The 15650-nt window shown below is 42.9% G+C and overlaps 1 protein-coding gene across 9 annotated transcripts in view; it reads left to right on the top strand.

Annotated features, from left to right (window-relative positions):
- ZNF385D (zinc finger protein 385D) overlaps nucleotides 1-15650 on the top strand; it is a 684415-nt gene that overhangs the window by 416236 nt on the left and 252529 nt on the right. For 7 of the 9 annotated variants that reach the window (XM_033929937.1, XM_033929944.1, XM_033929934.1 and 4 more), the window contains one exon: nucleotides 3751-3840. The exons of the other annotated variants lie outside the window; for them this stretch is intronic. In XM_033929937.1, the coding sequence (XP_033785828.1) occupies nucleotides 3751-3840 (90 nt within the window). The remainder of the gene's footprint in view (nucleotides 1-3750; nucleotides 3841-15650) is intronic. 9 annotated transcript variants of the gene reach the window in all.

Genomic DNA, 15650 nt, shown 5'->3' with positions numbered 1-15650 from the left:
TCTGTAAAGTATTTATCTATGAGCACATGAAGATTGAAAATTGATATTTAAATGTTGTATTGAAGAAGAGGATTCTCGTGGGTGTGGGATTTTTTTGTTGAATGTGTTTTTTGCCTTTTGTCCCAACCAATTCAGTTGTTTGGAATTTAAATCCCCTGTTTTATTTTGGAATAGGTAGGATGGCATAAGGTTCTGACCCCGGCTTCTGGTACTTGCACCCATGGGTCCTAAGAATTACTGTTGTACATTCTCCTTGATAGTGCATCAGCATCAATGTTTACTTTTCCTGGGCAGTATTTCATATAAGTCATATGTAGCTAGTGCATCAAGCTACCTGTGACCTGTAGCATTGAGCTTAGCTATAGTCAGCATATACATAAGTGAATTTTTGTCAGTGCATACTGTGAATTTTGCACCATAAATATAGTCGTGGAATTTGTCTACTACAACCGACTTCAATGCCAGGAATTCCAGTTGGTGAGATAGATATTTCTTTGCAAGTTCAGATCATTTTTGGCTTGCAAACGCAACAGGTCTCACAGTGGTGTAACGAGAATGAAAAGCGCCTGGGGCGGTGCTGCCCCTCCCCCAACCTCTTCTCTGCCCCCCACCCCCATACCTTTTTAATGTTTGTCGCTTGAGCAGAAACCCCAACCTGCATTGGCTCTTCCTCTGTCACTTCTTAGGCATGGATCCAGGAAGTGATGTCAGAAGAACAGCTGATGCTGGCATGAGCAGCAGATTGGGGTTGCTGCTTGCACAGTGAATGTTAAAAAGGTACGGGGGAAAGGAAGCGGCACGTGTGTGCAGTAGTGGGGGAACAGGTGCAGAGGAGGACAGGTGTTAGTGCCCCCACCAAGAGGGCACCTGAGGCGGACCATGTTCCCCCTTACTACGGCACTGAGGTCTCATGCCCTTTAGATACTCCTGGTACAATGCTGCACCTAACCTTTCTTGGCTAGCATCTGTATGCAGAATGTAGGGCAGTTGACTCTCAGTGAAAGCAAACACTGGTTTCCCTTCTACTTTCATGGGGACTACTGGTGTGGGCATAGGCAGCGGAACACTTTTTTGTTTGGGAGGGTTTGAAAGCTCCACCCCAGACCCCGCTCCAATAATAATACTAATTGTAATACAATTTTTTCCATTCATTTTTCATATATACATACAATATAATCTTATTAACAACATATAATGGTTAACCACAAAATTAAAAAAACACAAAGCACACTGTATGCAGAGAAAATGTTAATTATCATTTATATTTGGGGTTTTTTCCAAGATGTCAAGGCAGATGACTTTAAAATATGCAATGTCACCTCGGTCATAACTATACAAAAAATAGACAAATATAGTGCAAAATATAGACAGCAGATAAAAATTCTCAAAACTGACACATTTTGATCACTAAATTGAAAATAAAATCATTTTTCCTACCTTTGCTATCTGGTGATTTCATGAGTCTCTGGTTGCACTTTCTTTCTTTCTTTCCTTCCTTCCTTTCTTTCTCTTTCTTTCCTCAGGCCCAACAATTGTCCCTTTCTATTCCCTCCCTCCTTCCTATGTCTTTAGTACCCCTTCCCTCCCAAAGCCACGCCGAAACCTGCCTGTCACCAAGCCGACCTGCCATCGCTTCCTCCTCCCCCCTGGTCTGACGCTCGCCACACGCTACCTGCTACATTAAATTACAGCCCCGGTGCCGCAACTACAGGAAGGAAAGGGAAGGGCCAGCGCGTGCAGTGATTGCACGCCGCTGGCCCACAAGCCTTCCCCCGACATCAATTCTGACATCGGAGAGAAGGTCTGGACCAGCCAGTCACTGCTTGATTGGCCCGGACCTTCTCTCTGACATCGGTGGGAAGGGTTGTGGGCCAGCAGCGTGCAATCACTGCACACGGTGGACCTTCCCTTCCCTTCCTGTAGTTGTGGCACCGGGGCTGTAATTTAATGCAGCGGCAGGTGGCAAGTAAGAAACCCTGGGCTATGGCTAATGCCACAGACAATTTGGGGGGGAGGCCATGGCCCCTGTGGCCCCCCCATTCTGAAGCCTATGGGTTTGGGTGCAATCATTCCTTTTGGTATAATAGAGACAGAATTACAGGTGGACACTGGTTTGTTATTAGAACCGTTTGCATTGTCGGTCCTCGGACGTTCCTTTACTGAGTCCTTCTGGAGTTTCTCTGTGGCTTGATGGGCTGAGTCTCATGTGGGGCCCCACATTGCACTTTCCAGCCAATGGGATTATTGTTTTGCCAGTGGCTTCCTTCTATATACTTGTAGTGAGAAATAGGTCCAGCCCTTTCATTACTGTTGTAAGATTATAGTATGTATTAGGTGAGATTTGAGTCTCCTAGTGCTTCTTGTCGTTTCCAGAATTCTTTCTCTCTGGCTTTCTCTCTCATTTGCACAATTGTACCTCCTGCAGGGGTGCAACTTCCTGGCACTGTTCAGCCACTAAGGTCTGCAAATCCTTCTTTTGGTTCATAGTCACCATAGTAGCTACTACTTCTCTCTCAACCTTTGGGATAGGCATAGCACTATCTATTGTTCTAAAGGAAGAGGCTATTTCTTTTTGTAAATGCCTATTAAATTCTTAAGCATGCTGCTTCATTCATCTGGGCAAAATATCTGGCAGGTGGTTCAGGGATTTTCTTTTCCCTTACCAATGCCAGATTTACTGCCTCCTGCTCTTCATCTCTGATCTCTTTGAGCAACTGTGTAAACCCAGAAGGGTTTGTTTTCTTCTAATGGAGCCTCAGATGCATGATCATTCTGTCAGCATGGGGAGCACCTCTTACTAGTTTTTCTATCATGACAGAGTTTTTTTTCTTTAGGGTGTTAGGCCATTCTTTCTGACTACTCTCCTGAGCAGAACTTCTAGCCTCCAGAGATAATCTGAAAATTTGTGTCCTTCTTTTTGACACGTGCTTCTAAATTGAAAATACAGGACAGGCCAACTTTCTGCAGCGCCAAATGTATTCTCTGATGCTTCTAGGCAGTCAGCTGAGGCTTGGGATTTTTAGCTTTTACAACCCCCAAAATCTCTAGAGCTGGGCCCCTTAGGCTTTTGCCTATTCACCTTCATTTTTTTCATGGCAGGGCATTTCCACTCCTGCACCATCTGGATAGTTTGCTTCATGCAATTTTCATAATCATCTTCTCCAGGCACAGGAAACCTGCTTGAAAAAGTTCTTAACCTCTTATAGACAGTGCTTTCTCTTTGAATCTTTTATTTTCTACCACCTTTCCTATTGCTAGAATAATAGAGGCAGTGTCACTAAAAACAGTTTGAGACTGAGCATTGGTTTAATGTCGGTGTTTTACCTCGCTGATTTAAGAATTCAGTGAGTTCCTTCTCTATAGTGCTATCCTCTGTATATTATGAGGGGCCACTAGCTTCTTTCACTGCCAGAATCTTCCATGTTTGGTACAATTTCCTCTGGATGTGTCCTAGGATATGTATCAAGATGGCATACACACATGACTAGTCATTTTTCCTGTGTGGAGTTCTTCATCCTACCTAGGATTTCTATATCTTCTACTTTTGTGTTTCTCTCTAGTATAGTCTGAATTTCCTGGGAATTAATTTCCAAAGTAACCTCTTATAACAGAAAGACCCTTCCAGAATCAATTCCATCTCCTGTATACCAATTTAGTAAAATTTGCATTGCCATTTTCACAATCATATCCCATAAGCACACAAACCAGTTTCTATTTCAGACCTTTTTCTTGTGTTTATTTTATTTTCAGATCCCTTCTCCTCTGGCACACTGGTACAGAAACCAGTGGGCTCCAAAGTGGTTAGAGTGGAGTGCAGCCACATATACAAGCAAAATTAAGGTAAGCTCTTTGGGATAGGTCTCTGTAGCTCAGGCATCATATGCCTGGCCTCCTATGGTACCCTGTGGCTAGCTATATGTACAGGAGGCAGTCCAGAAAAACACTATCAGATAAAAAGAGGGTAAAAAGAACAAATAGAAATTTCCCCTTTACAAGTCTATTCAGGGTTCTTGGACACTGATCCCCAGCGCTATATACATAGAGGTAGTCAACTACTCAGAGAAATTCTTTGCCAGCTCCCACAAAACTATTAACCAGAGAAAGACAAGTTTCCTCTCCCTACTCCAAATTGCTATCTTCCCCTTCTCACTCCAACTGTAGTTCTCTCTCCCTCTACACTGTTATCAGCTGCAGCTGTAGCAGCGATGAGGAGGAAGAGGAAGAGAAAACTTCCATAGGAGCAGTCACAGTGCAACTGTAGCAGGACTGGCAGCGTCCCACAGGATGCAAAGGGAGTAGTGTAGCTACAAAGAGCAGTACGACTCGGGAGCACTCTCAGCTCTTGAGTCAGACTTTGATGGACCCTCCCAAGGAACAGTCAAAGGACAGCACAGACAGAGACTGGTGCTTGCTTTTTTTTTCTGTCAGCTTACCAAAGGCAGACAGGCAGTAGAGTAGTTCATCATGCAAAAAGTCCTCTTCTTCTTCTTCTTCTCTTCTTGGCGGCTGGAAGCTGCATGCAGTGCATGAGGTTAGAGATGAGGTTTGCTGCACAGTAAACCGAGATGCACACACACACGTCAGATACCATCAGTAGATCGGGTGGCTGACTTCTATTGGTGTCTGTGTGTGTGTGTGTCTCAGCGATGATGATGTACCAAAGCATGACAGGCATTGATATCACCGGAAGCTGCTACCTGCCCGAAACTGGACAACACAGCATAATTGAAAGAGCTGCCCAGACACCTGTTAGAGCACTGAAAAGGAGGATATGTCCAGAGATACCGGGATATATGGTAACCCTAATATGTGTATACCTATCTCTAAAATACAAGCTAAGTAAGATACTTGCATATTTACAAAATAGCACTTAGGCAGAATTTTTGCATATCCCTGATTATGTGAAACATATGTGCATAATCAGCGTGTAACTCCTGGCTCATACTTTGTAGAACTGGTCTCTAAATCTCATGTAGTTAAAAAGCGGCTGTGGCTTTTTCTTGCTGCTAATTGCTGGGAACATCAGAATGTTGAATTTACAGTTTATTAAAACTTGATATAATGCAGTTTATATTAAAATATAATAACTAAAAAGGAAATAGACTGTCATAAACTTTGAATAGGACAGATTTACTGCAAGCATTCTTAAAATGAAGAAGAAAGAAGAAAAAAAAAAAAATCATACATCTCATTATTGCATAGTAACTGCAAAACCCCGGTGCAGTTAAGGCACTGAGACCCATAATGTTGTTTGACAAAAGAATTCATACAAGCTGCTACTTGCTGAATTTCTAAGCATTTTACTGTAGGACTGTATACTAGGTTTATTGTACTGCAATAATCATGGCAATTACTTTCCTTTGATTTATACACTCCAATTTAACTTTGCAGAAAGGTGCAATACATGAGAGGAAGTTGATAATTAAATGCATTCATTCATTTTTTAAATGTAATTTGTCTTATTTGTAATACAAGAGTATGAAACTACTATGGGCTAGATTCTGTAATTGGTGCCTTTAGTTAGGCATCTATTGCATTTCAATCACTCTTAGGCGCCCATTAGAGATTGAGCTTAGCGGCGCCTGTCTTAAAACTTAGGTGCCTGTAATGTTTGCCAGGGTTTTAAAGGCCTACATTATAGATGCCTAAGTCCTTTAGAGCAGTGTTCTTCAACCACCGGTCCATGGACCAGTGCTGGTCCACAGAAATTTCCTGCTGGTCCACAGGTCCAGCACGTGTATCAGGCCCAAAACAGTGTTCTTCAACCGCCGGTCCACGGTGCGATTGATGCGGCATTATCTTCGAGCCAGCTCCCTCTTCCTAACTGATTCAGTGCACAAAGCCATGGGCAGTGGCTCCTATGGGCATCCTGCGCCTGAACTGGAAGCCTTATCTCTGACATTGCAACATCAGAGGGAAGGCTTCCAGATGAGGCACGGGACGTGCAAGGTGCAATTAGTACTATTATGGGGCGGGGTCTGGCCCACGACTTAGCCTCGTGTTCTTCAACCGCCGCCCATGGACCGATGCCGGTCCACAGAATAATTCTTTTATTTCTTCCGGTCCATAGGTGTAAAAAGGTTGAAAAACACTGCTTTAGAGAATCATGCCTGGAAACATAGCAACATAGTAGCAAATGGCCCATCCAGTCTGCCCATCCGCAGTAACCATTATCTCTTCCTCTCTCTAAGAGATACCACATGCCATGGTGCCTATCCCTATCCAAGTGGTGCCTAAGTCTTTCTCCACTCCTAAACATGCCTACTTTGGTGTTAGGTGTCACTAGGTGCCATGTAATCTTTTGTAGAATCGTGCCAAAGATAGGTGCCTATCGTCCAATTAATTTTTATTTTTTTCAAATTATGAGCTTGTTAAAATTCATTATTGAAGCCAATGTACTAATTACCCCCCTTTTATGAAGCCACATTAGGCTTTTTTATAGCTGGTCACTGAAGTACTTGCTCCAACGCTCATAGAATTCTTTAAAAAAAAAAAAATCTTTATTCCTTTTTATTTCTCTCAACAAGTGTACAATATTATTACAATTAATTCACATAACTCACTTGACATTCTTAAACAATATTATTATACATGTTTTAATCCCCCCCCACCCACCTCCCATCCCTTCCCATATCGATAAAATAATCTATCCAAACATATACATACTTATGAGCGTTGGAGCTAATAGCACTGTGGCCAGTGATAAAAAAGCTTAACATGGCTTTGTAAAAGGTGGGGGGAGGGGTTTAAGTTAGGTGCCTAACTTTAGGTGCTTCTTGTAGAATTTCCCCTTATATGTTTATTAAATTATAAAATTTGCAAGTATGGGAGATATTATTAATTAATAAATGGAATTCAGGCTAAATATCAACTTAGAATCTATAAAACTTCTAATCCTTCATATGAGGGGGATGCTGAAAAGTTCTCAGCCCAACCAAGAAGTATGACAGGGAAAAGGAGAAAACCAGAAAAATCCCTAGGAGAACCTGCCCTGTCAATGGAGAGAGAGCTAAAGTCAGTAGCAATCAGCTAAAGCCAAAAGTTGCAGGAAATAAAAGTATTTCTGCACACCAGGCTTATTAATCTTCTGCTCTAGTTAAAGAGAAGAGAGGGGGTGGGGTGGAAAAAGTGTCCCAGGCAAAGATTCAGCGGAATGCTTTGAGACAGGCAAGGAAACAACCTGTGCTTCAACCAGTGGGTTTAATTAAACAGGCAGGAAAACAGAAGCAAGAGAGCTCCATTACAGACTGGAAATAGACAGATGAGGGCAGCAGGCAAAAGCCCTCAGCAATAGCCTTTCATAGGAGAAAGGCCGAAAGAGATATAACAGCTGGAGAACCTCTAATGCTCAATAAGGCTACAGATTCTACACAGGGTAGGAACCATATGCCAAAGGACCCAGATGTAGATATGCTTTCTGAGTCAGAACCATGATAGATGAATGCATGGATTTTGAGGAGAGTGTTTCTGGGGGTACAGGGGATGAGACAGAAATGTTGTGGGAACCAGGGGAAGATACAGGACAGTTGCCTAGAACCTTGTATGAATTATATATCTTCCCTTAAAGCTGAATTAAGGAATGTTACAGTATGTGTCTTCTGCTCTATGCTGGATTAGGAGCTCAGTGTTAAGACTATACTAAGTGTAGTGCTAGCCTAAGAAAGGAAGTTAAGGCTAACAAACTTGAAAAAGTATTTCTATTACACGCAAGAGAAGCTGTAGTGTGTGGGGGAAGTAAAATCAGTACATAAGAACATAAGAAGTTGCCTCCACTGGGTCAGACCAGAGGTCCATCTCGCCCAGCGGTCCGCACCCGCGGCGGCCCATCAGGTCCACGACCTGTGAAGTGGTTTCTGAATACCTCTACAACCTACCTCAAGTTCTATCTGTACCCCTCTATCCCCTTCAAGTAACCCTTCAAGTAACTCTTTCCTTTCCAGTCTGCTATGCTTTGGAAGCAGTGCTAATACTTTTCTAGTTCTCGTTCGCTTCACTCAGGGTTCTTCTTTTAGGACCAATACTTTTCGATATTGCACCACCTATCCTTCTTCTCCAGTCTTTATGGTATACTTTTTATCTATGCAGATGGTATCTTCTTCTTTTTATGCTCTCAGTCAAATTTGATCTATTAATTCACTTCTCCAACAAAGTTCTCTTCTTTGTTCTTTTACATTCCTTGATACTGTATTATCTAAGATTGATTACTGCAATTCTGTCCTTAGACTTCCAAAATATCAGTTATACCAACACTGCAGTACTTCATCATCATTCAAAATTTGATCATGTTGCACCCCTCTTAAAAGATGAGCATATTATTCCTGTTTCTTAATACATTCCTTTTAAATATAACATTCTTGTCCCTTCCAGCTAGGCTGCACAGTTTACTCCTTTCTCTAGACAATTTGTAATCCTGTTCCTTGATTCTTTCTTGCGGATTGGAACACTACTATATGCATTACTCGGTTGGTTTCTGGGAGGGAGGAAGGAGGGAGGAGCTGGTGGGTAAGGGGCTATTTAGGGTTTTACTTTGGCTAAGTATTGGAATTTTTCAGGTATCTTTAACTGTTTTGGGTCTTAGCTCAGGAGGATCTGTAATTGCTGGCTGGTAACACCTCTGACGTTCCCAATTGGGACATGCCAGTGTGTGTCAATATTCAGCAGTACTGTCTAGATAAGTATCACTGATATCCATAGCTGGGCAGGCACAAGAAAGTTTTAAATAGGCAGGTATTGACCCCCTTCCCCCGTGTATATCGTCCCATTTACTGTATCCAGTTAGTGTAAAGGTAGATTTTCAAGGAAAGTTGAATTCTCTCTCTAATTCTAAGAAGGAACATTCTAAATGCAGTTAAAAGAAATGATGTTAAATTATCAGTTCAGAAATTTCCAGAAATGAGCAGTCAGGATTAATTTTGGCATCGGTCAAGAATATTGGAATGTAAAATGAAGCTGTTGCAACATTCAGTTCAGAACTGGGCATCATCTACGATATCAGAAAGCAGCAGATAGAAAATGCATCCGAGGTACTCCTACTAAGAAATCTATTTTAATCTTGGATTAGTTCCCAGAATGAACTGTCTGACAAGTTAAAGTTGTTAGACGGAATCTTACTGCCTCATGTTGTATACAGTTAAGAGCTATTTGGCATTTCTCCTGTTATAGTTCTGATGTACTTGGTGCGTGCATTGTCGGGGCAGTGGCTGGCTTAACTTGGGAGTTGAGAGGTCCTGTGCATGCTTCTGCAGGATGGTGGCTGGCTTGAATCAGGAGCTGGGAGGTGCTGGTGGACGGCAGAGGCATAGGCCGAAGCAGGAGGGCAGCTGCATGGGGACCCCGAGGAAGGAAGCCACCCCGCTGAAGGGGCTGCGGCACCACAGGCAGACACCCACCTCTGGGCCACCATAGCTGAAAGCTCGTTTAGTGAGTCAACACTTGCTTTGCGAGTTAAGGTTTGCGAGAGTGTTTTGCTCATCTTACAAATTACTCGCAAATCGCGTTACTCGCAAACCAAGGTTTGACTGTAATTTAATTTAAATGGTCCTTTTTCTTAGATATTTCTGGGCCAGAAACCCAGAGCTCTGCCTGGTAGTGTGCTTAGGTTCTATCTACTGGATTCTTCTCCAAAGCTCCCTCCAGCCCATCTAAACCATCAAAGCCATCAAAGCCCTCCCCAGTATGTCCTCAACTGAAAGGCCATATACGGGACACAGATCATGCAAGTCTGCCCAGTACTGGCCTTAGCTCTTTAATATACACCCATTATTTTCTGATTAGAGATCCTCTATGTTCATCCCATGCTTTTTTGAACTCTGTCACCGTTTTCCTCTCCACCGACTCCCTCGGAAACGCATTCCAGACATCGACACCTTCTCCATAAAGAAGAATTTATTAACATTACTCTTGAGTCTACCACCCCTCAACCTCAAATTATGCCCTCCGGTTTTACCATTTTCCTTTCTCAGGAATTGATTTTGTTCTAAGTTAATACCTTTTAAGTATTTGGATGTCTGAATCATATCTCCCCTGTCCCTTCTTTACTCTAGGGTATACATATTCAGGGCTTCCAGTGTCTCCTCCTACGTTCTTTGGTGCAAACATCCTACTATTTTTGTTGTCCTTTTCTGGACCACTTCAGATCTTCTTATGTCCTTTGACCGATATAGTCTCCAAAACGGAATACAATACTTCAAGTGGGGCCTCATTAACAACCTGTGCAGAGACATCAACACCTTCTTTCTTCTACTGGTTACACCTCTCTCTATACACCCTAACATCCTTCTGGCAATAGCCACCACCTTGTAACATTGTTTTTTTGCTTTTAGATCTCCGGACATTATCACCCCAGGGTCACTCTCCCCATCTGTGCATATCAGCCTCTCACCTCCCAAATGCATTTCTCTGCACTTCTTTGTATTGAATTTTAGTTTAAAGCACTGTGATACTCTTGAATTGAAGATGAAGTGTAAATAAATAGCCATTGCTTGTTGTAAATATGATGGTGCTTGACCATACAAAACTCGATGAACCACTAACATGGCTATTCTCTAAACTGTGAACTTTTGTTCTTTTCCATATTTTTTTTAATTGATGTAAACTGAGTTGAGCTTTATTATATGAAGATGACCCGGTCTATAAATTTAAGATTTAGTTTAGTTTATACTAGACCCTCCATCCTATTGGCAGTTAATTAAGCTGTTTCAGAATTGGAGTCATGGAATGATATTTATTCACGCCCACCAAAACTCTTGTCACTGTATTTTGCATTATTTGTAATGTTTGTAATCTATATTTTGCAATTCCTAAGACACTCCGAAAATCACTCATAGATATTGAAGGTTTTAATTTCCTCAACACATGCAATTGAAAGAATGCTGATTTCACGGCTTGTTACTTAACTCTGCATTGTCAGCTGGCAATCCAAAAAAATTTCCAAAAAATGTATTTCCTTTTTTATAGGGATCTTATATGTCCCTAAAAGAACTTCAGTAGGACAATACACTAGTTACTTTTTTCACAATAAAAACATCTCTGTCTTTGCTATAATCAATACTACCGTATTTTCACGCATATAACGCGCGCGTTATACACAGTTTTACAAACCGTGCATAACCATGCGCGTTATACGTGTGAGCGCGTTTTACAATTTTTTCTTTACATTCTGATCCGGCATTCCCCCTGCGAACCGGCATCCTCCCCCCCCGCTCGTGTCACCCCCCCTCCTCCGCGATCCTACATCCCCCCCAGCACCACAAATACAACTCTTACCCGATTGGGCACCGGCACCGGCACCAATGCACAGCATGTGCCAGTGCCCGAAGATCCTCCCTCGTTGATTTGGGCTGGGCTGGGCTGGGCTGGGCGGTGCAAGAGAGATCCTCCTTCTTCCTCTGCCGGGCTGGACTAGGCTTTGAGCATTTGTGCATGCTCAAAGCCTTCTGGTCTCTTGCGACCGGGACAACAGAGGCTGGGGGAATACAAGACGCCACTGAGGTAAAGCTAACTTCAGAACATTTAGATACTACACCATTACAACTTTTTTCACCTACAAAACCTCCTAAAAAAAAAGTTACACTTGAAGCATTATGGGATTTGGTAGTGAATTTGGGGAATTCTTTAAATCCTCAAATAAAAAGTTTGGACAAGGAATTAAAAGAACAAAAAGAAGAAATAAATGTGTTAAAGCAGGATATATCTCAATTAAAAACAGAGTCACAAAATAAAAGTAAGGAGCTAATATCTTTAAAACAAAATCAAGATTTGCTGGTTAAAGATAATATAATACTCAGGAGGAAGCTGGAAGCTCAGGAGAATAATGGTCGAATTAACAATTTGAGATTTATAAAGTTTCCAAAGATCTTGTCAACTTCTCCTAGAGAAATGGTGAAAAGGTATTTTATGGAAATATTGGAAATTCCTGAAAGCTCCTTACCTCCTCTTACAAGAGTGTATTATCTCCCTGCCAAACTCCAATGCAAAGAAGAAGGAAAAAATGAGGAACCCCGGGAGAGATCATTGGACATTTCCGCAATACTGGAACAATCGGATAGAGAATTGGCTGTTCCAGCCACTCTCTTGTTGTCTGTCGCTTTGGCTCCAGACAAGGATTGGATATTAAAACTTTTCTTTAAAAATAGGTCCAAAGACTTCCTGGGACATCATATTCAGATATTCCCCGATGTCTCTAGAGAGACTCAAAAGAGAAGGAAAGAATTTCTACTTCTAAAACCTGGAGTGACTCAAATAGGGGGTATTTTCTTTCTGAGATATCCATGTAAATGTGTGGTTAGATATTTATCATTGAAGTATATTTTCACAGAGCCGTCACAACTGATTAGTTTTCTCTCAGCGAAACGTCTTGAGAAAGGAATAACAGCGCCCATGGAAGGTTAGCTCCCCACACTGTAGTAAGAATTGGATTTTCTTTTAATTAATTTGATTTATATTTGTCCTACTCTTTAAATCTTGGATCCAATATATGGAGGACTAGTGTGTGATCAACTAGATCATTGTTACTTTATTTATTTATTTTTATTTTCAAACTGAATTATGATTGTGGTATATCTTAATTTTGGAAATTTAGTTCATTTAGTTCAGTATGTTGTTTGATCTCACTTTACTGTACAAGATGTATATGCTTGGTAATATTATAAAATTCTATAAATAAATAATAAAAAAAAAAAAAAAAAAAACTTGGAAACATATTGAGAAGGGGCTAATGAAGAAGCCATAGCCAGTGAGAAGAATTTGGCAACAAAGTAAACACAAAAACTGTGTGGTGACCAAATGGCATGTCTGAAGCCCTGATAGTTTGATTAAAGTAATTAAGAAGAGAGAGAAGCATTGAGAGATGTGTGTGTTATTATGAATGGTTTATCAATGCCATAGCACTGACTGAGATTGTCACGTGTAAATTTATACTCAAGCATCTTTAACTGGGATGATGTCAGGGACTCATTACAATGAAACTATAATTGAGCCCTTGGCTTAAAGTTGATTTCGTTTATCCACTTAAAATTATTCCGGAGTGGCTCAATTGGCAGGTGAAGACGCCTTGGAAGCGATTCTACAAGTGGGCACATCCGTTTAGGTACCATGTTTCTATATGGTGAAACTGTGTTTTATAATGGCATCAGGATGCCCAGACTCCTTTATGGAATACTGGCATAACTGAGCACTGACGTTATTGTGTACTGAGATATTGTTGGATTTGCAGGTCAATGATCGATGAATTTGAAAGAGTTTGTGAAATATAATCGGAACAGTAGTTTGCATGTATTGAAGGTCTGGAATGAATGTTTTCCTTTCATATTGTTTTTCTTTTAATTTGTTGTTCGTTTCATTTTTATTTAAAATGAACTATACATTAAAAAAAAAAAGAGAGAGAAAAAAGAAAATGTCAGATCAACTCCTCAGCAACAGAACCTCTGGACCCTTACCCTGACTACCACACCCCTCCGTCTCACTATCCCACTATATACCCCATCTGTGTGTCTTCTGTAGGCAAGAGCGATCCCTGTTCCTCCTGTACCCACCTCCTGCTATTTTTCAGACTAGCACCAGCTGACCGAGGGCTACTGCTATTTTCTGATATGGCCCAATGGTATCCAAAACACAATGAAATGAAAAAGAAATGTTATTTTATTTGCTTTTCTTTTGTTCCATTGTGAACATGGAACAACATAGAAAATGTCATTGAAATTTCATATTCAGTTTGAAATGACAGTACATCCCTAGTGTGCACAAATGTTAATAGGTCTTGCTTTTTTTTCCTTTTTATAGGGTTTTATTTCCTAGTTAGATGATAGTTTTCCTCCTGTTTTACTAAGGTGCACTAAGCGTTTTAGCACGTGTTTAGTGCGCACTAAGGGCTCCTTTTATCAAGTTGCAGTAGACGGTTAACATGCGGAATACCGCACGTTCAACCGCCTGCCGTGCTAGTCGCTAACGCCTCCATTGACGAGGCGTTAGTTTTTGGGTGTGCCGCAGGGGTTAGTGCGTGATGAAATGTCCGACGCGCTAACCCCTGTAGCGCACCTTGATAAAAGGAGCCCTAATTCTACGTGCATGCTAAATGCTAACGCGTCCATAGACTAACATGCACGTGTTAGTGTTTAGCGTGTGATTAGCGCGCGCTAAAATGCTTAGCGCACCATAGTAAAAGGAGCCCTTTATATCCATAAGTAGTGGGCTGTGTTTCTTGGAATATATCTGCTGCTCAGGGCCGCCATCAGGGCAGTACTACCAGTCCTGCATTCAGGGGCCCGGAGCTGACAGGGGGCCCGGGCTCCCCAGTGTTCTCCCCAGCGCTTTTCAGCCGGGCGCAACGCCCAGCAAATTTAAATGCCTGCCCGGCTGTCATCTGCCGAATCCTGCTGCCGCCACTGCTTAATGCGCAGCCTGAAGAGCCGCCGAAAAACCCGCTGGACTTTAAACAAACCCCCCCCCCAGCAAGCGACTCAAAACCGGCTTCCCTCCGAAACCGGAAGTTAAGTCGGGGGGGGGGGGGTAGAGAAGAGAAGCCGGCATGGACCATTAGAGCCCCGGAGCATGCGGGAGATAGGCCAGCCGTGGAGGGAAGTTTACTTGCTCTTGCTTACTTCAGGCCTTTCTCGTTGCCGGGTCCTGCCTACTTTCTGTTCCGTGAAGGCAGGACCCGGCAACGAGAAAGGCCCGAAGTAAGCAAGAGCAAGTAAACTTCCCTCCATGGCTGGCCTTTGGGAGATAGGTCAGCGACCAAGGGAAACTTGCAACTTGCCTTTGTCTGTAGTGAATCTGCCGAGTGTGTGAGACGGGGGGGGGGTGGATGGGAGGAGTAATGCTGCTGCACCCAATTAGGGGGGAGGGGGAAGAGAAATGCTGCTTCTGCTGTACCCAATTGGGGGGGAGAGAAATGCTGATGATACTGCTGTACCCAGTGGGGGGAGGGGGAAGAGAAATACTGCTGCACCCATTTGGGGAGAGAGAGGGAAGGAGGGAGAAGGAAGATCAGGAAAAGGAGGAAAGAGATGCAAAGATCATTGGAGGGAGGGAAAGAAGATACCATACCATGGAGTGGAAGAGAGAGATGTCAGGGCATATGGGGGGGGGGGAAGCAGGGCCAGATTAAAAGATAGGCCCAGTAGGCACTGGCCTAGGGCCCGAAATAGTCAGGAGGGGCCTGCCAGTGCTGTGCTTTGGGGCCTCACCCTTGCTGGATTCGCTGGCAGCAGCAGCAGCCTCATCATTATCCCAGGCGACCACCAACCCAATCCGACCCTCCTATCTCTCCCTCCTTCCCTCATCAGTGATGTGCCAGAGGGAATCACGGCAGGAGAAAGCCCTGAAGCAGCCTGCTTAGAGTTGAGCAGTGCTGTTTAGAGTCTCGTGATGGGAGGGAGGGAGGGAGAGATAGGAGGGTCGTGGGGGGAAAAGTTGCAGTTTGCCCCGGGTGTTCGACCTGGCGTCATGAACTTCTTCGGCTAGCATCAGCATTTACAATTCACTGCTGTTGCCAGCTTCAGGCCTTCCTCCCTGCCGGGTCCTGCCTACTTCTGTTTCCATGAAGGCAGGACCCGACAGAGAAGAAGGCCCGAAGCTGGCAACAGCAGCGAATTGTGAATGCTGCTGCCTGAAGAAGTTCATGATGCCAGGTCATGGGTGACAGAAGGAGG

This window comes from Geotrypetes seraphini, chromosome 2, assembly GCF_902459505.1.
Source record: "Geotrypetes seraphini chromosome 2, aGeoSer1.1, whole genome shotgun sequence".
In the NCBI taxonomy this organism is placed as follows: domain Eukaryota; kingdom Metazoa; phylum Chordata; class Amphibia; order Gymnophiona; family Dermophiidae; genus Geotrypetes; species Geotrypetes seraphini.
The sequence above is the reverse complement of the archived record's forward strand: the minus strand, read 5'-3'. Positions and strand labels throughout refer to the sequence as shown.